Below are 22,997 nucleotides of genomic sequence, written 5' to 3'. Positions count from 1 at the left end.
GAGATGCCTACTGTTATAATACTCTCAAGACAAGTAACCAACAAATCTGCAAAAAGAACATTTGGCACCTTTTTATTTAAAACCGGTCATGACTTTGGTTCCATGGAAACAAGTGCCACTCTTTAGTTCATTTATGAAACACAAATAGATTATCTATGACCAAGTGAAAATAGCATTAAGGCAAGTATTTAAATCTTTCTTATTTTGACCAGCAGCTGCTGTGATGGACATCCCCTGTAGGATGTCCAAAACACAAATAGAGCCACAGTAAATTTCAATTGATATAATCTTCTTTAATGCACTACAAGTAAATGACCTCTGAAGTGAAAACTAGGCAAGCAATCTTCCAAACAACACTTAGTGTCAAACGTACTTTCTATGATCAAGAATTTTTTATCTTATTTAAAGGAAATCTTCAAATATATCTCAGGTCGAAAGATAAATTGTGCAGTGAGGTGATGCTTCAAGCTTCTGATTTAAGAAGAAAAGAGAGATGTAGGGTTTAAAGAAGAACAGCTGATCTGGGAAACAGATAGCCGACTCTAGGCTCTGTTATTGGTATTAAAAATTCTTTTACAATTGTCAAAAACTGATTACAAAAGGCAGGTAATCTGTTATTTATATTCTCTAACAGCTAATATAGGCTATGCTACCCTTACATCTTGGTTACTCAAGTAAAATGACAGCACACTCAAAACATTACAGAAAATTATAGAAAATGCTCTGCATTAGACTTCCCCTCTAAAAGAATACTTGTCCTCAACTAGGAACAGTAGCAGAAGCATCTTCTTCAGCCGCATAGTAAGGCAATAAGAGCTTCACATTGGAGACATTAGAAATGTTGAAGTGGGGTGGAAGCTGCACTTGATAAGCATTATCATTGAGACCTTGCAAGGACCTACTTTTTCTATCATTCAGATTTGTATAAGATCCAGCAGGTTGTCTTTCTTTACTCAAAACCACCCACACAAGGTTTCCTTCTTTGAAAAGAAGCTTCTTTGAATGAACATTAGCTGCTAGCTTATATTTTGCATTGGATTCTTCAATCTTAGACTTCATTTGAGCATGAACATTCTTCATAAAATCTGCCATCTCCACAGCCTTGTGTTTGTCTTCTTAGAAAGTGGCAAAGGAGTCAAATCTATGACCCTTGAAGGGTTCGAACCGTATACAACTTCAAAAGAAGTATTGATAGTCTGATTGAGAGAAGAGTTATGGGCAAACTCAGCCAAGGGAAGAATAATTTCCTAGCTTCTAGGATTCTCACCAACTAGACATCCCAACAAATTTCCAAGGCTTCAGTTGACTACTTCAGTTTGACCATCAGTTTGAGGATGAAAAGAAGTACTAAAACTCAACTCAGTCCCCACTTTCCTCCAAAGAGTTCTCCAAAAGTGAGCAAGGAACTTGGCATCTTTATTGCACACAATAGAAGTAGGTACTCCATGTAACTTGTTGAGCTCTTTAACGAAAATATTTGCAACGTTTGAAGCATCCATGGTCTTCCGACAAGATTGAATCATTCTTCCTTTGGGTAGGTGGAAGACCAAGCACAAAATCCATGCTAATGCACATCCAAGGTCTGTTTGGTACAGGTAGAGGCAGATACAGGCCTGAATTAATAGTTGTTCCCTTCCCCTTTTGACACACATGGAAACTTTGCACATGCCTTTACACATCTCTAGCCATTTCCTATAACGACCTAATGAAAAGCGCTAGCTACATCTACGCTATCACCTCAAAAGGACTAGTCAATTTTGAGCTTCTCTAGAATTCTTTATAAAGCTCAGTTTCACCTAATAACTAGGCAATGTGTGATTTAACAATTATTACTATCTTTATAAATCACCCACTCTATGTAGGTTACTCCTCATCTTTCTAATATGACACCAAGGTGTTACAAACTCTGGGATCCGAAACTCCAGGGGATAAAGAAAATCCGAACCGGGATCCAAACCTGGATTTGGAACAAGACCCGAAACGTGACCTGAACTGTGCCCAATAACCAAAGAGCCAAAATCTGAGATCCCGGATGAAAGCCTAGAACCCGCGTGATCCTACAAAGAAGTCTTCTTCAACATGGGCTTAGGCCCAACCCAGCTGCCACCAGTCTTCAATCTAACCCCAAGAGAGAAGTTGGGTTTCAAACCCAGCCCAAAATATCTTAACCTGGAAGCTAAAACCCGATCCAAAGTAGACCTGATAAGCACGAGAATCTTCTTCCACGTGCGAAAAAACCCGAACTTATTCTTCTTCCTAACCTCGCCACCGCTATAGGTCCAGACATGCTTCATCCTCTTCTACGTCAACCTAGACAATTGCTCCTCCAAATCAAAGCAGTTCACCGCCATTCTCCCATCTTCCACATCTCTACACAATGCCACTGGAAGCAGATCCAACCCCCACAGATCAACCTCCAGAACCGGCAACCCATAAGGCTTGACATCATGAACGTAGACCTCGCGCACCGCCTTTGCGAAAGACAGAGAATCCCCACCCATAGCACGATTAGCCCTAAAAAAAGGCCCACCAGAAAAAATCTGCACTTCCTTCCCCACGGAAGAACCCTCAACAGCAGCCTTCGATCCAGACGAATGTTCAAGAAAGGCCACCAACTTGCTAAGCTCACCCGCCACTCGCCTCCATCCCCGCCCTTCACAACCCTTAGGGAGCCAAATCATCCCTTTTCGCCCGCCCTCTGCATAGACAGCCACCTCCAAAAACCGGGCAGCCTTGTTACTGCCACCACGGACAAACAACACCTTCACATCCTCCCGGAAAGACTTGACAAAATCCTCCTTCCCGGGAGACTTCAACGCCTCCTCCACCAGAGCCACCAACCAGGCAAAACAATGAAACCCCAAAAACACAAACCCAACAAAACCCTTCCTCCTTTCCTCCAAACGGAGCTCTGACTTGCCTTCTTTCACCGAAAAGAAGAAAGCTTTAGCTTCCACGGAGAATCGGCACTCCATAACAGCAACGCATAACAAGTCTCGAGAGCAGACACCACATCGGCACTCCACCAACAGTAGGAGACTAACACCAGGCGAACTCAGCAATGACGAACCAAAACCAAACCAGAGCTCACTAGAAAAGACCAAACTGAACCAAAATACGCCAAAAACACACCACCTCGCACTCAGGTAAGACGAATGGAAGGCGAACCCTAGCTAGACGCACCTACACGCGCCGCCGCTAGAGGAAAGAGAAAAAGTAGAGCAAGGGCAAGAGGAGAGAGTTTAGGGAGAAGAAGGATTATTTTTAAATTATATTGCCTACAAATCAAAACTTCAAAATTGATGGCCTGCATAACAAGGCAAAATGACTTCTAATACCAGTAATTTATTTATATTTCAATAGAACAAATGAAACTATGCATAAAATTTATCATGGTACAAACCTTTTTATTACGGTCACGATTCTCATCCCTAGTTGAATACAAAACCATTGAGCTTAAGTTTTCAATTTTCTTGGCTTGCTCTTGTACCCTCTTCTCCCATTCAGCTTGGGCTTTCTTTTCCTCCACCAATTCCAAAGCTATTCGCTCCCTCTCCAATTCAGTCTGCCAGGCCAGCATCACAGCTTTTAGAAGAGACATATTCTAATGATATAAAAAATCATAAAATGGACATTGTCAAACCTGTAGCAATGTGTTCCGCAAATTGAGGATCTCATCTTCTAAATGCTCTGAATGAGAACCCTAAAACAAAGAAGCCCAAAAAAAAAAAAAAAGAAAAAAAAAAGAAAGAACAGCAACAAAAACAAGGCAAATGTTAAACTGGCCTACATTTCATAAGTAACTCCATTCAAATACCTAAACCTATTATAACAATTGGACAAACCTGCAGTTTGGCTCGAAGCTCCTCAATTTCTTTCCTTTGACGCTTTAGCAAAGCAGCATCTGTTAAAATCTGGCATGAAACAATGAACTAAGTTGAAATAAAAGCAGAGAAAAAGCAACGTATAACATGCAAAGACCAGCCAAAAGCCCAAAGTAAGTCCGTATTATAAAACATCTTTAAGGAAATTTGAACTTGACTGCAAGAAAGAATGCAAATGAAAAAGATCATGGCAGTATGCAAACAAAATTAGCGCAAAACCTCATTCACACGAGCACAGTTTGTAACACGTAAAGCTCTGCTTGCAAACTGGAGACTGCTTTTAGTCTCATCTGCATGAATCTGCCACCAAACAAAAGGTGGTAAGCAATCAAGATAGGGAGTACATCTCAAAACAACAGCACACGATGCAGAAGACACAAATACCCAAGCAAAGAATAAATCACAAAAGAAAGTAATTTTTCTGTACCCATTTGGTGCCAAAGTAGTCTCAATATCCCCTGGTTGATAGTTGTAAAATCTAACTTTTGGCATTTAATGAAATTCCTTCTCGGAGAACTTTGAGAAAAATGAAATGTACATAACATGGTTCGAATAAGTGGATACATTTTTCAAGAAATACTTGGGAAGTCCGTAGAGCAAGTGGATGAGCGTTCCAAAGTTATCACCTCACCATGTACATGTTTGACTTACTCCAAATAAAAAAAATATATAACAGAAACAAATTGGTGCGAACAGATAGCAATCAGAATACCAGTTCTTTTATGAGATGGACCCTTCAAAATTAATTGTTTACCCCTCAAATTTATTTATTTTTTAATTTTGTCTCCACTCTCCTAAAATTCAGTTCCACCAATGTACATAGTTGTGTTTGCTAAATGATCTCCTCTCTCATCAGTACACCGAATTTTCCAGTTCATGTTAACCTGGCCATCTGAACGCAACCAGGTTGTATAGAAGTGTGAGCTTAAAATTTTATTACGTAGATCAAAAGGAACAGAAATTAACATAAACTATAAGCATATTCTAGAAAAACAACTCCTCATTTTTAATGTAAATAAATATGAGAAAATGTCCACTAACTACTGGTTTCGACTGTCTGTCAAAATGTAGATTTATCACGATATACAAGAGTAATGACAGATATTTCAAATATCATTTGTTCTAGCAACAAATCAAGACACTTGCCTATATCTCAGTCAAATCCTCACTATAGCCATAGTAACTATAAATTTGATCATATTTATCATTTATATACTCAATGGCTTTTATCAAGAATATAGAGATATCTATCCACATACCAGAATCATTAGGTTGAAAGTGGTTTTGGCTTTTCATCAACAATGCCACCAAGCATTTTTAAATAAATGAAACCCCAGCATTCAGGATATATGAAGATTTGACCAGGTTTTATAGCAATAGTAAAGAATTAAAATGACAAATGCTTCGGTAGCTTCAAGAGAATCCAAATAAAAATTAACAGGGAAAAATTCACTTTACCCCCCTAAAGTTTCAAGGGTTTTTCAATTCAGACCCTCCGTTATTAATTTTCGTCTAATTGGACGGAAATCATCCCACGTACATCTCGAGTAGGATTTTGATGCCCTCTATTCTAATTTTGCCCTCATTAAAACCTATGAAATTACGTAATTACCCTCATTAAAATCTTTGAAATTGAGGGTAATTACACAATTTCATAAGTTTTAATGAGGGCAAAATTAGAATAGAGGGCATCAAAATCCCACACAAGACGCACATGGGATGATTTCCGCCCAATTAGACGAAAATTAGTAACGGAGAGTCTAAATTGAAAATTTTTGAAACATTTGAGGGATACATTGACAATTTTTAAACATTGAGGTTCAAATTGAAAAACTTCTGAAACTTCAGGGAGTAAAGTGAATTTAACCCAAATTAATAAAAACAACAAACGCAAGATCATCATCAATTGGGGCAGATACAGGGGTGGCCCATAGGGGCCATGGCCACCCCCAATTCTCAAAACCTTTTTTTTTTTTAAGTCAAAACTTATATATATATATATAGTGAGAAATATATATTATATTGGGGATAAAAATTTAAGTTTGGCCCTTATGAACTCAACATTTTTATGACCAATTATAAATACCCAAATTTCATTTAAAAACTCATAAAAAGACCCAATCTTAGCCTTTTTAGCAACACGTCAAGGTATGAAAATTTCATACGCTGTTATTTGCATATTGAGATAGGATAATTGCATGGTTCTTTCCCCCCCTTTTTTTGTTTAATTCTTTGTTTTTGACATGAAGAACTTAGTAGCCTTGAGGAATTCTATTGATATTGAAGTGTTAATGAATATTACATGCTGAAATTTTAGAATGTCCAATAAACATATCATATTGAGGTAGTTTCGGAAAAGCATAAGCTTTTACTTTTTACACTGAAAGATTTTTTTAATTTAAATAAGTTTTCTACAGAAATCAAACGGGGTCTTAAGCCAATAAATGATTCTACAATGTGAAATACATTATCATATGGGTATCAACTAAGTTAAGGCACCAAAACAACCAAAATAAAATAACTTAAAATAAACCAAAAAAATTAAACAGGTCTTAAGTTAATTGATTGCATACTTCAATATATCTAATTGTTATTTAATAACCATAATAGTTTTTAGTTCCTAATAAACAATAACAAAAAATAAATTAAAAAGACAAAAATTGAGAAAAGAAAATTCAGACAATCGAGCAACACCGAAAAATTGAGAAAAAAATAATACACAAAGAAGATAAGCTTCACTACTACAAGACTCTAGGTTACAAAGTTAATGTCTTTATGTTTTGGCCCCCCTCGAAAAAGAATTCCTGGTTTCGTCCCTAATCATCAGCATTGATCAAATGCATGACCGGTTCCAGAAAAGGAAAGAAAAACACGAAAGGCCTAAAGCGGAATAGAGTACCACAAAGAATTAAGCAATCTAGATGCTCCGCTAACAAAGGGGATTCAAACTAGGTATGAGGAAAGTAATAGTCCTATCAATGTATTTCATTTTTCTAATAGAACAGCTTTTATTGTTTTTTCATTGAGAGTCATTCCCTCTCCATTTTCTTCTACAAGCTTTCTTTTGGCTTTGCCATCCTTCTTTTGCATGGAAGTAATAATCAAATTAACACTATATAACTACATAATGGCAACTATTTGGCCTTTGCACTCAAGTGCACCTATCCATTCCCGTGAGTGTTATCAGCGTGTGAGGGCATGTTCTGGCATGTTTCGTTGAGGATTGCATGGTTCGGTTGTTTGTTGAGTTAGTGAAGATTAAGATTAAATTTAACAAATTTCCCACGTCCCTCTACTAACAACACCCTCCTCTCCTCCTCTTCCAGCCCAGCTCTTAACCTCTTGTTCCAACCTCCCCATCTCTATGGAGACTATCTCCCCAACACTAGGGGAGCTACAACAACACCACAAATTTCTTCCCAATCATGTCCCCAAAGGCGACATCATCCTATGCTAGCAAAAGGATGGATGATGCAGACTTTCCAACAACTTGTGGGATAATTCGATAAAAGGGGGTCCTGATGGTTCATCCATCCAAGTAAAGGGTTTGATCTGACGATCATGAAGGCGAGTAGCATCCCTATGCTCGTGTCAACAATGGTGTTGGTGGTGTTTGGATGCAGCAGGAGGGCTAAGGGCAAAGAGGAGGCAATGGAATTGGAGTCAGAAAAGGACCATGACATGGCTGAGGGGGTCTTGGCAGAAGGCGAAGAGGGTAACAGGGGGGCGCACAGGTGGACACTTACATAGTCACATGTCTGGAGCAAGATGTTAGATTCATTGGCAGATAAGAGAACATGGAGAAGAACTCAAGATTAATGTTCAAAGCAAATTAAACAGTAAAAATACTTTCAGAATCATTTTCAAGGTTTCACCCAAACCGCATAAAATCAGTGATTTTTGTAAAAAATATTTTTCCATGAAAAATATTTTACATCGAAAGAAATAGTTTTTGTGACTTACCAATGAGTCAGTAACCAATTAGTCCCAAAGAAAAGATGTATAACAAGTTCATGCAACACATACACATGCATGATAAAATCCTTTGAAAAGTCAAGTCTTCAAAACCTGTTGGAATCCTAAAAGCAATGCTCTACACTTGACGTTTATATCAATGAAAGACTTCTAGTAAATGATTCATGAAGGGAGTTGCAAAGCTTAATAAACTTTACACAACAATCTCAATGAAGCATGAAATGACTCTATGAATATCAACTTGTGCAAGCGTGATATTGCATATTATAGCTGTATTTGAATTTCAACCCAAGGCAGGTTGCAAAAGTCAAGTCTTCAAAACATGTTGGAATCCTAAAAGCAATGTTCTACACTTACTGCTTATATGAATGAAAGACTTATAGTAAATGATTCATAAAAGGAGTTGTAAAGCTTAATAAACTTTACACAACAATCTCAATGAAGAATGAAATGACTCTATGAACCTGTGCAAGCGTGATATTGCATATTATAGCTGTATTTGAATTTCCACCCAAGGCAGGTTGTAAAATGCGTGTAAGTTTGCTATCTCGATATGGAACATGACCCCTGCAACAAATATTGAATAAGTTCAATTACATATGGAAAGAGATAACATTCTTAAGCAATCAAGGAACCTACCCTTGACTCTCAGCACCTTCACTCAATTTTTTAATCACAGTTCCTAGTGTCATCAAGCTTTTATTAATGTGGGAACCCTCTTTAAGCCGAACACCTTCTGCTCCAGTTTTTGCAGCACGTTCTGAACCAGCAAGGTCCACTAAATTCTGGAGGAAAGAATAAGCAATTAGGAAGAAAGTGAATAACATAACAAAAGCATCCATCATGCCAAGCGCAATCAAAACAAACCATCAACACGAATACAAATAAAAAAGAAGGCACCGAATAAGGAAAAATAAATTTAAAAAAAAAAAAAAAAAAAAAAGGAAAATAAATGATAGTTTCAGTAATCACCTACCAAAACTGATACACGGACAGCATCACAAGAACTGACAATATCTTCATCTTCACTTTTGTCCCGACTCTCTATTATCTATTCAAATAAATGATAATGAAGATGAACATATTTAACCCTATAACGAGTACAAAGGGAAGGCTGAATAACTATACCATGCGAAAGATAGTGTGTGACCGACTACTGTACAGATTCATATTTGTCTCTCCAATATGCCGATGAGCTGAAATTAAAGTCAAAAAAATATAAAATAAGCAACCCCCTTGGCCAGTATATTTTATGGCAAGGGACATCAGTATAAGGGATTTGAAACAGGGAGAGAAAGATTATAGATATTTGACGACTGAGTTAATCAATGTTCAAATAGGTGAAGATATAAAAAAGAAAAAGCTCAGAAATGGGAGCCTTTAAAAGTCAAGTATTGAACTTAAGCACCCATATTATTTTAAGCTAAGTAACATGTTACTCGAAAAGTATCAAGAGGAGGGATGTAATCCACATAGGCAGCATTACAGAAGTGAAAATAGTGCTTTTGAGCACTATTTAAATGTAGAAAAAAATATGTAAGATAATATAAAGAGTAAGATAATATAAAGAGTAAAAATTACATTCTCCAAACTCCATGAAATCAAGGACTTGCTCGGGAGAGGCAACAATTTCTTCTCGCAAACCAGCAACGTGTATCCCCCGCTACAAACATGAGGGGAACAGAATAAACAGTAAGTTAGTAACAAGAAGTTACCATAAATTTATTATAGTAAATAGCACAGTACCTCAAGACTTTCATGAATCTGCAATTTTCGGTGCTCAGGAGCCAACAAATCATTTATTTCCTCATTGTAGATCTCCATATACGACATCCGTAAAAGAAATTCTCGATCCACATCCTAATGTACAAAACAGATTTATAACATTTACTTAGCCGCATATCCCAATGTGAAAAAACAGTTGAACAGAATTAAAAATCCAAAGCGCTAGAAATCAAGATCATTAGGTAGCATCACAGAAAAGTTGCCTTCAAGTTCACAATACCTATAGTATAAAATGATCTAAAAATATCATTGCTTTCCTCAAGGCAAGATCTAACAACTCAACAAATGAAAGTTTTAAGTGGAACAGGAAGAGTTCATTATTTGAAGCAATGTAGTAAGAACAAGCACCAGACCAATCACCTATATACATTGTACCAATACATGAGCCCTAAGAAATTATGCAATGGAATTTGTCACATTAGAACCAATACCCATTTCCAAGGTGATTGTGTAGCCAAAAACTAATCTAGTCAAATACGTTTCGGAACTTCAAAAATAAATCTTGCTTTAAGTACCTGTTGAATGGTTTCGAACAATTCATGGACAGAAAGAGGAATGACTCCCGGTTCCGTGGCTGAGCCTCTCATTGTATGCGTTTTCCCACTGTTTGTTTGCCCATAAGCAAACACAGTTCCTACAACAAAACAAACATATATAAATGATAAAATAATGTCAATCATAAAATTAAACAAAATAAAAAATAAAAAATAAAAAACAAATCACAGCCAGCGGAGCAGAAATTGTTGTTTCAAACTAGATAGAGATTACTCGGCGTACCGTTGAAGCCGCGAACTGCTGCAGCGACTATTTCTTTGGTTCGAGCCTGATAGACCTGGATGGTCTTGCAATCTTCACCGAAAATCCGATCTAAGAAACAGAAATTTGAGTAGTTTTAGAAAAAGAATGTTAGGTCTGAAGGGAAAAGGGAAAATTGAGAGGGAAATAATGCGTGGATTTTACCGAATTCGAACTTGAAGGAGTTGTTGGGAATAAGAATGGAGTTCCCGGAGATTCGCCAAGGGCTGGTCTTGGCCTCCTCTGCTGAGAGCGGCCTCGCGCGTACGGCCACGTGTATTCTCTCCATTCTCACTCACTCAAGTTTCTCTCAGTGCAGCGCAGTGTGAATGAGGGCACCTGCAACTTGCAAATGCCGAATGATTTTGTTTTCCCGCCTCGACGACTGAGTAACAGTGTGGACTGTCGGATTACTTAAATAGCCTTTTCGTTTGATAATAAGGACTTTTTTTGTATAATATAATTTGGAAACTATATTTTTATACTGATTTAATAGTTTCAATCAACTATTATATCCGTCTTTGTTAAAAAATAAAAAATAAAAAAATAAAATTGGTTGAGACTCTTACTTGTTACTGTGAGATAATTATGAAATAAAAACAAGCCAATTCTCTGAAATTTGTCATTTTGGTTTCCACGGATGCGTGTCACTACCACCCATCCCTAAGTTATAAATAGCACATGTGTTATCATTAACTTTGGATTGAGGTCGTTGAGAGTGCATGTGTGGTCAATTGATGTAGGGTGGAATTCACGCATGACGAGTTTTATTAAAAAGGTCATAGTTCGAGTTTTGTTCACTAGCGACTCTTCCGATGAGGATGCGAATTCGAGAGCAAATCCTCTCTAGTCTGAAGAGTATGATGTAGGGAGAAATTCGTACCTGACGAGTTTTACTAAGAAGGTCATATCAAGAGTTTCAGACCTCGGATTGGAGCGAGTTGCGGCATTGGAAAGCTAACTCAGAGATCTACAAAGTCATATTTCATGAGAGTTGGCTAATTTCAATGTTTACTAGGTCAAACAAGCTGTCTAAAAGACGTCCTAAAACCTCCGTTCGTTATCTTGCCTAAGCGGAATTGCAAACGGAGCATTTCAGAGAGGATCATTCACTAGCCCGTTCAAACGAGCATGCAAACGGAGAATAAAATTCATGTTTTTTTAAGTTTTTGTTTTATTGTTGTCCAAATAGGGAAATGTTTCGTCCAAAACGGGCAGCGTAGAATTGTTAAAACCGACTTATTTCGTATTGTTATTAGGGTTAAGAGTTTGAGGGCCTATAAATACATGTTTAGAGCCTCAAGAACATAGCTTTTATGCATTTTGTCAAATTTTTAATAAGAAAGCTTAGAGTTTGAGTTTCTTCTATATTTATCCTCAAATACTAGATAAACTTTACATTTTAAGAAGAATTCATTAGTTCCTTGATAGACTCAACGTTTTGAGAATGATTGCTTCTTTCTTACTGAGTTGCGCTGCATCAGTCAACCAATCCAAAGTGAGTGGTCGGCTACCTCTTTAAAAGGGTGACCAATCAATTTAAATAATGATTCTACCATTAAGAGTGTACAAGCAAGGCTAGGAGTGTCAACCTAGTCCCGGTTTCCAGTTATTGGCCAAAATCAAAAAATCGGAATTAGGGTACCCCAATTATTGATTTTGGGAAATCAAAACTGGGTAACCAGTTCCCGATTAACCGGCCGATTCTGATTTGTACCTAGTTATTTAGACCGGGTAACCCGTTTTTTTTTAAAAAAAATTGGGTTCAACAAGCTAGCTTGGATTTAAAAGGAAGGATATGCCTCCTTTTTATAGAAAAGGAAGTTTGGAGGGTTCCATTTTTTTAGCAATGTGAGAGTTTTATATTAATATGTGGGATTGGAGGGTTCCTTTTTAAAGTAAAAAGGATATGCCTCATTTTTAAGGCTTTTCGTCGTCTGTTTTACTGATGTCAATCCCGCATCTACTGGTTGCATCCTTCCCAGCCCTTGGGCTAACCCTTCACATGGACCTCTGATACAGCCACTGCAATTGAACTTGCTTTTTGTTATACATTCGACTTCCGTTTTTCTTTTTCTGAGTTTGGTCCAGGGTCTAGCACATTGGACACGATGCTTTCCAGCTCTATATCATCCTGTGATGAGCAAACTTCATTGCCAAGTAGGTTTTCAGCAGCAAGGATCTCTCTTTGAATTCTGGAATATTTCTAGGTTGAGGCAGGATGAGGTGGTTTTATATGTGTATCATGCCCAGAAAATTCCTCATTATTTTCATTTGTCAGTGGCTTTTTTTGTTCCGCTTCATTATCTAATGTGTTACATGGTTACTCAGTTATAACCGGGTGCCAAAAATTGGAACCGGAACTGAGGTACCCGGTTACCGGTTTTTTCCAATTGGTGATTAATAACCGCATAACTGCTTAGAGCAATTGCAGTTAGCAATTTTAAGGGTAGGCAAAAACGATTAATAACGGCTAACCGCCTACTATTATATATATTATATATAATTAAATATAATAATATAGAAAATGACGTCGTTTTGGTTTTTAATACCAACTCCTACACTATTTTGTTAAGAGTGAGCGCTTCTTGTAAGAATGTTGAAAATAACAATCTTTAGATAAAAGCTTTTAATATTCGAAGATAGAGGGAATTTAAAGTTCGAGCTGAAACAAGTCTTGAATCAAAAATATCATTTTCTACAAATGATGTTAGAGATTGAAGTTTAGAGGAATCGTTTGTGAGATAAATTGAAAGAGTTATGCTATATGGGCTTAAGAGTTGTTCTATCAATTCTTTATAATTTTTTATATTGACCTACCTTTTATTTCATGTTAGAGGATAATATTTCAGGTTAAGAATCGATTTATATGGAACTTAGGTTGTAGTGCACTGTTTTATGGTTGTGAGAGTATTTGATAAAGCTTTTGTTCATTAGTCATAGATGTGACATAATTGTACGCAATCACAACTGCATGTACACCTTTGGCTACACTTTAATCTTTTACTTTTGTTTTTGAGAAGTAGCTCAATCAGCTGAAACCACGCCTAATGAAGTGGAGGTCACTAATTCGAATCCTCCTCCGCTCTCTTATACAGATATGTTAAAAAAAAAAAAAAGACGAAGCATATTTTACTTTTTTAATTATTATTTTAAATAATTATGTAATTTAATCTAAGCCCTTCATCTTGAATGAACAACTTGAGTAAAAGAAATTGCAGTAGACCTCAATTCATTAGAATTGTAATTAATGGATCTAAAGCCAAATATTTTCCTATGCATATCTAATGTTTGTTTTCTTAAAAAAATAATCATTAATTACTTGAATTTGGTGTCCCTTTTTTGAGATAATCATATATCATATAATCTTTAAGAGAATAGGCTAAAATTGTGACAAGCGACATTATATTTTAGGTTTAGGACCATAGAGGTGCTGGTTGCCAAGTGGAGAAGCGAGTTTTCAAGAACGTTTTAATATTATTTGGACCGTTCTACGTCTCACCCACTTCAAAAGTACGTACAGTTGCAATATTTACATTTTGCGTGTTTAATATATAAAAATAGAGGAATAAAAAAATTAATTGAAACTGAAAAAATATGTTAGATAAATCTTATACTAGCAATAAATAAAAATATAAGAGATAATTTAGGTGAAAATTTCACAAATGAACACGAGATTCAGCAAAAAAAAAAAAAAAGTTAGAAAATGATGAAATAATGCAACAAAAAGACGACAATGAAAATATTACTTATATTAGTTATATATATAAAGATGACAGTGAAAATAATCATAATGGTACCTAAAAAAAAAATCATAATCGTGCTAAAATATGCAATTTAACAATTCTTAATGAAGAACTCGAGGAAAATTTAGAAGAAAATAAAAAAGCTAATGACGTATCTATTTCTATTCATACAAATATTTCCGACTCAGGTCAATGAATATATATATATATATATATATATATATATAAAAGAGATTTATTAGTATAGAAAATGGTTAAATTAGAGACGATAATTTTCCTGAAGTTGAAAACCCTAGACGATAATTTTCCTGAAGTTGAGAACCCTAGACATTATTATTATTATTATTATTATTTTAATGTAGATTAGCCATATTATCAATTGAAAAAAAAAAAAAGTGTTGAAAAAAACTTAATTAGTAATTGCATCCCAAAAGCAAAAAAAATATTAAATTAAAAATTATAAGGTAAAGTTTATTTAATCCCCTCAAACTACCACCCAATGACAATCTACCCCTAAACTATCAATTACAACGATTTACCCCATAAACTACCCAAACAATGACAATATACTTTCAAATTTTTTTTAAAAAATGACAAAATTACCCTTACTAAGATAAAAATAAAAATACTAATTCTTTTTTTTCAAATTTTAAGGGTATTTTTGTCTTATTAAAAATTCTATAGGGGTAATTTCATCATTTTGCTAGCATTGGAGGATACATTGTTATTGTTTTGGTAGTTTGGAGGTAAATTGTCATAATTGATAGTTTTGAGGTAGATTGTGATAATTTGAGAGAGTTAAGTGGACTTAACCCAAAATTATAATATAAAAACTAAAATAATTGTTATTTAATTAATATTTAAATATAAAAAATGTCTTACGTTAGGCCTCAAAATCGTTCGAGCCGGCCTCAACAGTTCCATACCAATTTTTGGGTGCTGGATGAAGATTGCAGTTGCAAGACAAAAAAAAAAAAAAAAAAAAAAAAGAGTTGATTATTATTTTCTAGGAAATTCTTTGCTGGCTTCTAATCGTTGCCCAGGCAAAAAGAAAAAAGCTGTGGATACAGGGATTTCATAGAAAGGACAAAATCGTCTCACTATTATTTATCTACTTTGTTAGAACAGCACTCCCTGCCACACACATCTCTTATACATGCTACACCAGAGAAGAATATATACACCTCTTACACAAAGCTAAAATAAACCTGTAAATATCTAGAGCATCCTTCAATCAAGCTTGAACTCGCTTAAGAACATTTGCTTCTTTTAAATCCGGACCCCTATCCTCTGAGCAACCTGCATCAAGAAAATACAGATGAAACCGTAAGCACACTTCGAATGACGCAATGACGTGATCGGAAGTTTGAAGGAAATCCATAACAGTAAACAGGCTTTGAAGAGTAATTTTCATTTGTTATTTCAATTATAAGGAGAGAAAATAAAATAAAATTTCCAGCCCATGATTCTGCTAAGACACTTGATCTGCACATATGCACTTAGTTACTGCATTTCAAAGCAATTTCCCATTTTACATAAAGATCATTTCCTCCTTTTTTTTATATACATTTTTGGGTTAAGGACATTTCCTCAAAATTCCTGAATAGCATGTTCTATCTTATAATTTTTTTTTTCCCTGGAAATCATAAATGAATCTTTTTCCCTCAGAACTTTCACATTCGTTCTTCCTCTCACCCTACTCCTTTGTTATTTAACTCCAGAATGGGAAGAAGCTTTGAAGGACAAGAAGGAAAGCTAAAACAGAGACGAGTTGAACTTATAGAATTTCCAAGAGTGTATTTGAGGCAATTTCAAGAAACAAAGATTTTCACATCCTCTCTCTCTCTCACACACAGAACAACTGGTTTCGAAAAACAATTGAAAGAATCACAAGAAGAATAGAAGAAAATGAACTGAAGACTGCCCTTGATGTTCTCTTCCTAAAGTTGTTATTACAAACATCAAAATTGAGAGGCTAAAACTCTCTTTCAAGTAAGACCCAGAAAAATAAGAGATGTGTATGACAGTTTACCTCCTTAAAAGAGTGAACGTCACTTCCCCAAAGCCAAGCATCACAACCTGCATCTCTGGCACCCCATATATCATTCCTGCGGTCATCCCCTACATGTACAGCATCCTCGGGCTTCACTCCCAATAAATCGCAAGCTTTTAGAAATATTGTTGGATTTGGCTTCTCTGCTTCGACCTGTTAAGGGCGGAAGGGAAGGGTGGGGAAATGATCAGGTGTAGCCAAAGCTATATATAGTACAGGAAAACAAAACCTTTATAAGAAATGACCGTCACTAGATTGCCAAGACAACTATATATATATATATATATATATATATATATATATATGATGATGATGATGATCACGCGAATCCTAAATTAAATTCAAGCTAAAACGTGCAAGTACAAGTACAACACACACGCAACACCCATTGAACTTGCATATGAAAGAAAAAGCACCACATATAACCAAGAAGAAATAAATCAACGTACTTCAGCTGACACTGCCATGGCATCAAACCAATTATCACAATTTAGAGCCCGCAATAGAGGTCTTAATCGAGTGTCAAAATTTGAGACAACACCCAACTTCACACCCGCTTTTCTAAGCGCTTTAAATATCTTCTCGGCATCAGGATCACAGAGGTGCCAAGCCTATGAAAACAAATATTGAGAAGCATTATTGCCATAAATATTTAAAACTGATAGCAAGTAATTCATAAAAGCTAATCTTCAACGACCCAACCTTCTTGGTGGTATAGTAGTTATAAAGTTCTTCGAAGTACTGAGTATCCGAACATCCAGTGGAGTAACTGACTATATATTGCCAGAAGGGCCTCCCATCATTAACATATCTGCAATTGAAGAAAAACCCTAACATCATTGATCTGGAGGAGAAAGATCCATAATAAACATGACAAAAGAATTGTGAACTTTTGCAGTTGAAGCAAGGGGAATGTAAAAGGTATAATCTTGTAAAATCTTAATTCTACTCGGTAAGAAAAGGTAAAGACAAGAAAACATGTGGAAGTGTGTCTGTTGCCACTAGTTTGAGAGAGCCTGAAAAGATGGCATGTGGGTAAAATACCTTGAGAAATACTGGACCCTTTAGAGGTAGAAGGCAGGAAAAAATGGATTGTCCTCATTTCCATAGAAATAGAACAAGATCACAACATCGCTGATGACAATATTTTAAAGCACTCATACTCTTAAGTAATTAGATGATGAACTTTTATAAACAAAACTAAAATACAAGAGAATGAACTACTAGATTGCTGCACTTGGTAAGTTCATTCCAACCAAGAGAGAGAGAGAGAGAGAAGAGATCAAATCTAAAGATAAAAATTGTTTTGGGATGTAGTACATGAACTTTTTCAGTTCCAGCGGTTACCCTAATGCTTTTTTCATTTTTTAGTTTCTTCTTCATCTTCTTATATATATATATATATATATGTTAACTTGGTTCTCATCCTAACCACAAAGCAAATACAGTCTTTAATATCCCTCCAAATTTTCTACCGGGCTTCATTATCTCGGAAAGATGCAAAATGGTCCTGCATAAAATATTCCCCCACTTGAATGCTTATCCTTGAGAAACCTGCACTGGTCCCCAAACTTTCCCTTCTGACATGTGGAAAAGACAACTTTTTCTTTTTCAATTATCCATTCAAGAAAATACGTCAAGAGAGAAAGAGATCAAAACCACAAATTTGATATTAAGTTAGATGGAGTTCAACTCATCTAGTAATCGTGAAATTTCTAAACAAACCACAAACTCATCCACTCCAAGACTGTCTCAAAAACTAGATTTTATCTCATCAATTAATGCTCTGGCTGGGAGGAGGAGATTGAAGGGGAAGGGGAGAAAACGAAAGCAGAAAGAAGGATGAAGGCATAGCTGTTGGCCATTTGGGCAGAAAGAAGCCTGTAAAGTGAGGTGTAGTATAAAGACAAAAATTACCCTCATCTAAATAAAAGAAAAAATAACAGAAGAAGGGCTATCATTGTAATTTAACCCAATATCCTCTTCTTTCTTTCCTACACATCCAATCACCTAAAGGAAAAACCTCCAACGTCTCTTCTCCTTTTTCTCCCATCTCCTCATCTTTCCCTTCAAACTCCCAATAATATATAATATTTGACCACAAAAATATTGCTTCAGAGATCTTGGTGTTCTTGAATCAATGGTTGGTATGCTTGGATCCAACTCGTATCAAAGTAGAGAACCCAACTCAAGTCAATGTAAGAATTGACAAAGAGGCCACATGTCTTCAAAAGAGGACATAACAATTAAAAGCCATGTCTCCCCAACAACCCATTGCTGATGTAAAAAAAGCATCAGTAATGAACATTGATCAATACCCTAGAGTAAATTCCACGGCATCTTGCCTATTTGCTAGACAAAAACTGGTACAATAATATCTTTATCATGGCACAAAAGTTTCTAAACCTTACACAAAATCATAACTAAACAGTTCCCAAATCTACTTTTTTGTAGATAACTATAAAATTCTACGGGTGAGTCATAATTGAAAGATTGTAACATCAAACCCATTAGTTACACATGGGATAAATACGGAAAATTCTTTTGTGTAACTTGATGAATCTGGCAGAAGTATCACTTTAGTAAAGAAACTAAGTCATAATTACAATTTTGATCCACTTGTTGCTCTGCATCAGTGCTTTGTCAGAGAAAGAAAGTTGAATATAGAAAACACTTTCCAATCACTTGCAGCAAATATGGGCAAATAAATTGGATAAAAAGAAAAGAAGGGAATATTACACAAAATATTCATGATAAATACAAAATGAAAAAAAAAAAAAAAAAAAATCGAAGTGAGAAAAGATAAAGGAAATGGGTATTGAGAAAAACATAATTAACTACCAAATAACCCAAAACAAAAATGGAAAATGGAGAGAAGAATTGGAACAGACCTGAGACGAGATCTACCCCAAGGCTGGCCATAAGCTCTTCTGTATCTGTACAGTATCTCATCCTCTGAGAACTTCACCCCATACTTCTCCCCAATCGTCCTGTAAATCTATAACGAAGCATACACGAAGAGAAAGAGAGAGAGAGAGGTCAAATCTACAAGGCCAAACTCATAAATTATACTCCAAATGAAAGAGAAAAACAAGGAGACCCAAGAAAACCCAGAAATCCATTTAATTTAATTCATACATACGTTCACTTGGAACCCAGTAAAACAATTCACTGTTCCACTACTAAAAACACTCAGAAAGCCAGACCTCCAACACATGCACACAAAGACCCACAAACCCAAAAATCCCATACGTGAACAAAAACACATACATCTCTACATACATACAATACATGCGTTTGTAAATGAGGCAGAGAGACAAACCTGGGCCATAGGCTGGGAAGGAACAAGAAGCGTGCCGGCGGCGTCAACCAGCAAGGCCTTGTGGGTGATCTCACCGTACAAAGACCTCCGATAGTCCTCATAGTCTTTCAGTCCCAACATCCCCAATCCCACCGGCCTCGACTCCACCGGAGCCGCCGCAGTGGACGAACGCATTGCCCCGAGCCTCCCAGACAACGGGGACCGAGACCCAGAAGAGAGAAGCCTGGGGAGCTTCGTTCTCGTTGCCATTAGAGCCATTGTGCGAGTCTCATTTGAGGTTTTTTCTTCAATTTCGCAGTCCTTTTGAGTGTTTCCCTTCTGGTTACGGTTGCCAATTAAATTTCTCTTTCGCTTCCGTTGGGTGCAAGTCGAGGAAACAGAGCGGTGGCTGGGAAGAAATTATATAGATCCCGAAAGTGAGGAGTGCTGTTGAAATGCCCCTGGGTTTCACTATTATTTCGGTTATAGACCCTTTCAGGTGCAGGGAAGACTAGGTAAAACTCAGTAATTTTATAAGTTTATTTTGTCTCTTTCCAAGATTGATGTGGCTTTTTTTTTTTACATGTCCACACAAGGGAAGGAGGAGGGGGGATTCGAACTAGTTCACAGACGATTGAGCTACCCCTTGGGGACAAGATTGATGTGACTCTTAAAATTATTATTTGATCAAAATTCAATGATGATCAATCACAAGACCAATAGTAATTTTAAGAGCTTCATCATTCTTGGAAGAACACAAAATTAACATAAGAGAGACTTATAGCATTCCTTGGTAAAACAATAATTTTAGAAGTCGCTATTGTATTTCTCGAGTAATGATATAAAGAGGACTCTAGGAAATGTGATGTAGCTTTTAAAATCACTATTAAATTTAAGATGATCATTATTGAATTTTGATCTATCAGTAATTTTAAATGTCACATCACATTTAGAGACACCACCATTCCCAACCACCTTTGCCAAACCGTGAGCCGCTTCATTAGCTTCTCTAGAATTTGGATGGAAGAGACCCCATATATTATTCATGATGTAATTGTTTTAGAGCAATCTGCTCTTGGTGTTTAGAGTTATATGCTCTTTGATGTTTTAGAGCTTGAGGCTCTAGATGTTTTTTTGTATTCTGCAGAATTATTTGAATTAAAAAAAAAAAATTCAGAGCAAAAATAATAATAATAATAAAAAAATTAAAAAAATGTCACATCACATTTTGAAAAACTCTATGAAGATTTTAGTCATCCTTGTATTATTACTCATGTTTATCTCCTATCACTCAAAAAAAAAAAAAATAATAATGATATAAGGAGGACTAGGTCACTAGAGTCTTCTTAGAGTCATCCCAAATGTGAGTCTATGACGTGCCTTTTAAAATCACGATTGGATTTGAAGTGATTATTATTGAATTTCAATCCATTGGTGATGATTATTATTAAATTTTAAGAGCCAAATCACATATTCACATATGAAATAATAAGTGTTATCCTTCTAGCATTACTCTACTCACTCACCTCTATCTCATTGGGTTGATGTCTAAATGCTTATCCATCTATTTTAGAAGTTTCTTGAAATAGTTATATTTTTAAATCACATGTTTTGACATGCTCATAGGTTTCACTATTATTTTGGTTATAGACCCTTTCTTCTATAAATCTTTCTTACGTTTTTCTCATGTCACTCAAAAAGTAAGATAGTTTTACGTTGATATTACTTTTTAAAGAAACCCCAAAAAAAAAAAAAAAATGGCACTTATTTCTCTCACTTAATTTTAAAAAAATAATATTTACCTAGAACTAGGAGAACATCAAAAGAATACTAGGAAATCACATAGTATTTCCTATTTTATAATATCACTTGATCAAATTTTAATAGTGTGATGAATCACATGATTTAAAAGACACGTCATTCTTGAAGTGATACAAAAATAACACAAGAGTAACTTATAGTATTACTCGATAAAATATGATGTGTTTAAAATGGAAAAACGTGGTGTGCAAAGTGCAAACCATGCTTCTTTCTTCTTCTTCTTCTTTTTTTTTTTTTTTTTTTTTTTTCTTTCTTCTATTGTCGGGCCGGTTATGGGTTAGCTTTTGATGATAGCCAAAAAGAAAATTTACATCTTATCATCAAATTTTGTCCATTAAATTAACAAATTCTAATAGTGTAACAATTTTTGCATACTATCGGGACCTTTTAACTCATTGTCATACCACATTTAGCTAATTATAAATAAGGTAAACTACATGAACTGATTTTGTATTTTTCCTTATTTTTATTAGATTTATACAAAGAAATATTACTTATACTTTTACTCTCACACTTTTAAATGCACATTTTTAAACCTAAATTTAATGGTGATTTTAAAATTCACATCAACATTTAGAGAATAAAAATAAGATAAAATGATAGTTATTAGCATTACCCACGCAAGTAATGTTAGAATGAAGACTATTATCCACATTGTATCATCCCAAATATGATCTAACTTTTAAACTCACTAAATAATTTAAGATGATCATTGTTGAATTTTGATATATTGGTAATTTTAAAAGTTACATCACATTTGGAATGACAAGTATTCTCCTTCTAGCATTACTCTACTCACTTACCTCTATCTCATTGGGTTAATGTCTCGGTGCTTATCCATTTATTTTAGCAGTTTCAAAACATGTGATTTAAAAATATTACTATTTCATGACGCAGTTAATGAAAACACAGTTTTTAAAAGTAAGTTAAGCAAATGTTTGGTAAAATTGTAGTTTGCCCTTTAAAATCGAGATTTTTTTTTTAAAAAAAAACTATCGTTTTTTTTTCTTTCAATTGTACTCCCAAATGAGACATATTTTGCGATTTTATTTACAATAATTCTTAAATTAAAGTAAGGTGGAAGCTAACACTATTAATTGACAAGATTATTGATCATACAACTATCTTATGATTTAACATCCTCATAGAATGACACTATGATTTGGTAAAACAGCCCAAGAGGTATGTTGGGTGTTAACTTGCACTTATAAGAAGCTTTTATTTATATTATTTATCTTTACATTTATCTTCACTACATTTGATTATATTCAAATTTGAATATAAACTAAACTATCTACACCTTGAGACTAATTCAAACCCTAGGTGTTATCCTATTGAGAGTGATCCTCATGGACATGGAATAATGTTGGGGATCATTTTTTTTTATCTTCCCAGAATTAATGTGACTTTTAGAATAACCATTTTATCAAATGCAATAGTAATTCATCATAAATTTAATAGTAATTTTAAAAGTCACACAAACGCTAGAAGGATAATAAAATAATAAAAAGATGATCCCTAACATTATTTATAACCAGGTGTATCGGGCATAGGATGATCATTAGCCCTAGATGCCTTAATACTCTCTAGTCTCTAAAAACAATTTATAAGAAAAAAAGAAAAAGAAAAAAAAAAAA

General features: G+C 35.2%; 2 protein-coding genes across 6 annotated transcripts in view; both read right to left on the bottom strand.

The window, feature by feature from the left end:
• Positions 1 to 10,778, bottom strand: part of LOC132161669 (P-loop containing nucleoside triphosphate hydrolases superfamily protein) — a 36,549-nt gene extending 25,771 nt beyond the window's left edge. For all 5 annotated transcript variants that reach the window (XR_015909343.1, XR_015909344.1, XM_088511205.1 and 2 more), the window contains exons 1-13: positions 10,605 to 10,778; positions 10,422 to 10,511; positions 10,160 to 10,278; positions 9,606 to 9,719; positions 9,441 to 9,522; positions 8,988 to 9,055; positions 8,836 to 8,910; positions 8,499 to 8,644; positions 8,324 to 8,426; positions 4,104 to 4,184; positions 3,846 to 3,914; positions 3,644 to 3,703; positions 3,404 to 3,565 (exon numbers count right to left, since the gene is read on the bottom strand). Coding sequence is in view for 3 of the 5 variants with exons in the window: in XM_088511205.1 (XP_088367331.1) it covers positions 3,404 to 3,565; positions 3,644 to 3,703; positions 3,846 to 3,914; positions 4,104 to 4,184; positions 8,324 to 8,426; positions 8,499 to 8,644; positions 8,836 to 8,910; positions 8,988 to 9,055; positions 9,441 to 9,522; positions 9,606 to 9,719; positions 10,160 to 10,278; positions 10,422 to 10,511; positions 10,605 to 10,728 (1,293 nt within the window). In the remaining 2 variants the exon portion in view is untranslated. The remainder of the gene's footprint in view (positions 1 to 3,403; positions 3,566 to 3,643; positions 3,704 to 3,845; positions 3,915 to 4,103; positions 4,185 to 8,323; positions 8,427 to 8,498; positions 8,645 to 8,835; positions 8,911 to 8,987; positions 9,056 to 9,440; positions 9,523 to 9,605; positions 9,720 to 10,159; positions 10,279 to 10,421; positions 10,512 to 10,604) is intronic.
• Positions 10,779 to 15,234: 4,456 nt separating this feature from the next.
• Positions 15,235 to 19,977, bottom strand: LOC132161963 (putative hydrolase C7D4.05). Its single transcript, XM_059572191.2, has 6 exons — positions 19,561 to 19,977; positions 19,130 to 19,236; positions 16,941 to 17,049; positions 16,688 to 16,849; positions 16,218 to 16,391; positions 15,235 to 15,484 (listed from the first exon to the last, which is right to left on the bottom strand). The coding sequence occupies exons 1-6, from the start codon at positions 19,816 to 19,818 to the stop codon at positions 15,455 to 15,457; spliced, it is 840 nt and encodes a 279-aa protein (XP_059428174.2). The 5' UTR covers positions 19,819 to 19,977; the 3' UTR covers positions 15,235 to 15,454.
• Between the last annotated feature and the right edge of the window lie 3,020 nt (positions 19,978 to 22,997).

The sequence above is a fragment of the Corylus avellana genome, chromosome 10 (assembly GCF_965113065.1).
Source record: "Corylus avellana chromosome 10, dhCorAvel1.hap1.2, whole genome shotgun sequence".
NCBI lineage: Eukaryota > Viridiplantae > Streptophyta > Magnoliopsida > Fagales > Betulaceae > Corylus > Corylus avellana.
The sequence above is the reverse complement of the archived record's forward strand: the minus strand, read 5'-3'. Positions and strand labels throughout refer to the sequence as shown.

Excerpts from the sequence above, each read along its gene's own strand:
- LOC132161963 (XM_059572191.2), bottom strand. The coding sequence starts at position 19,818 with ATGGCTCTAATGGCAACGAGAACGAAGCTCCCCAGGCTTCTCTCTTCT. Across the intron at positions 16,850-16,940 it reads ACTACTATACCACCAAGAAG|GCTTGGCACCTCTGTGATCC; the intron begins GTTGGGTCGTTG and ends TTGTTTTCATAG. Across the intron at positions 16,392-16,687 it reads CCATGGCAGTGTCAGCTGAA|GTCGAAGCAGAGAAGCCAAA; the intron begins GTACGTTGATTT and ends CGCCCTTAACAG.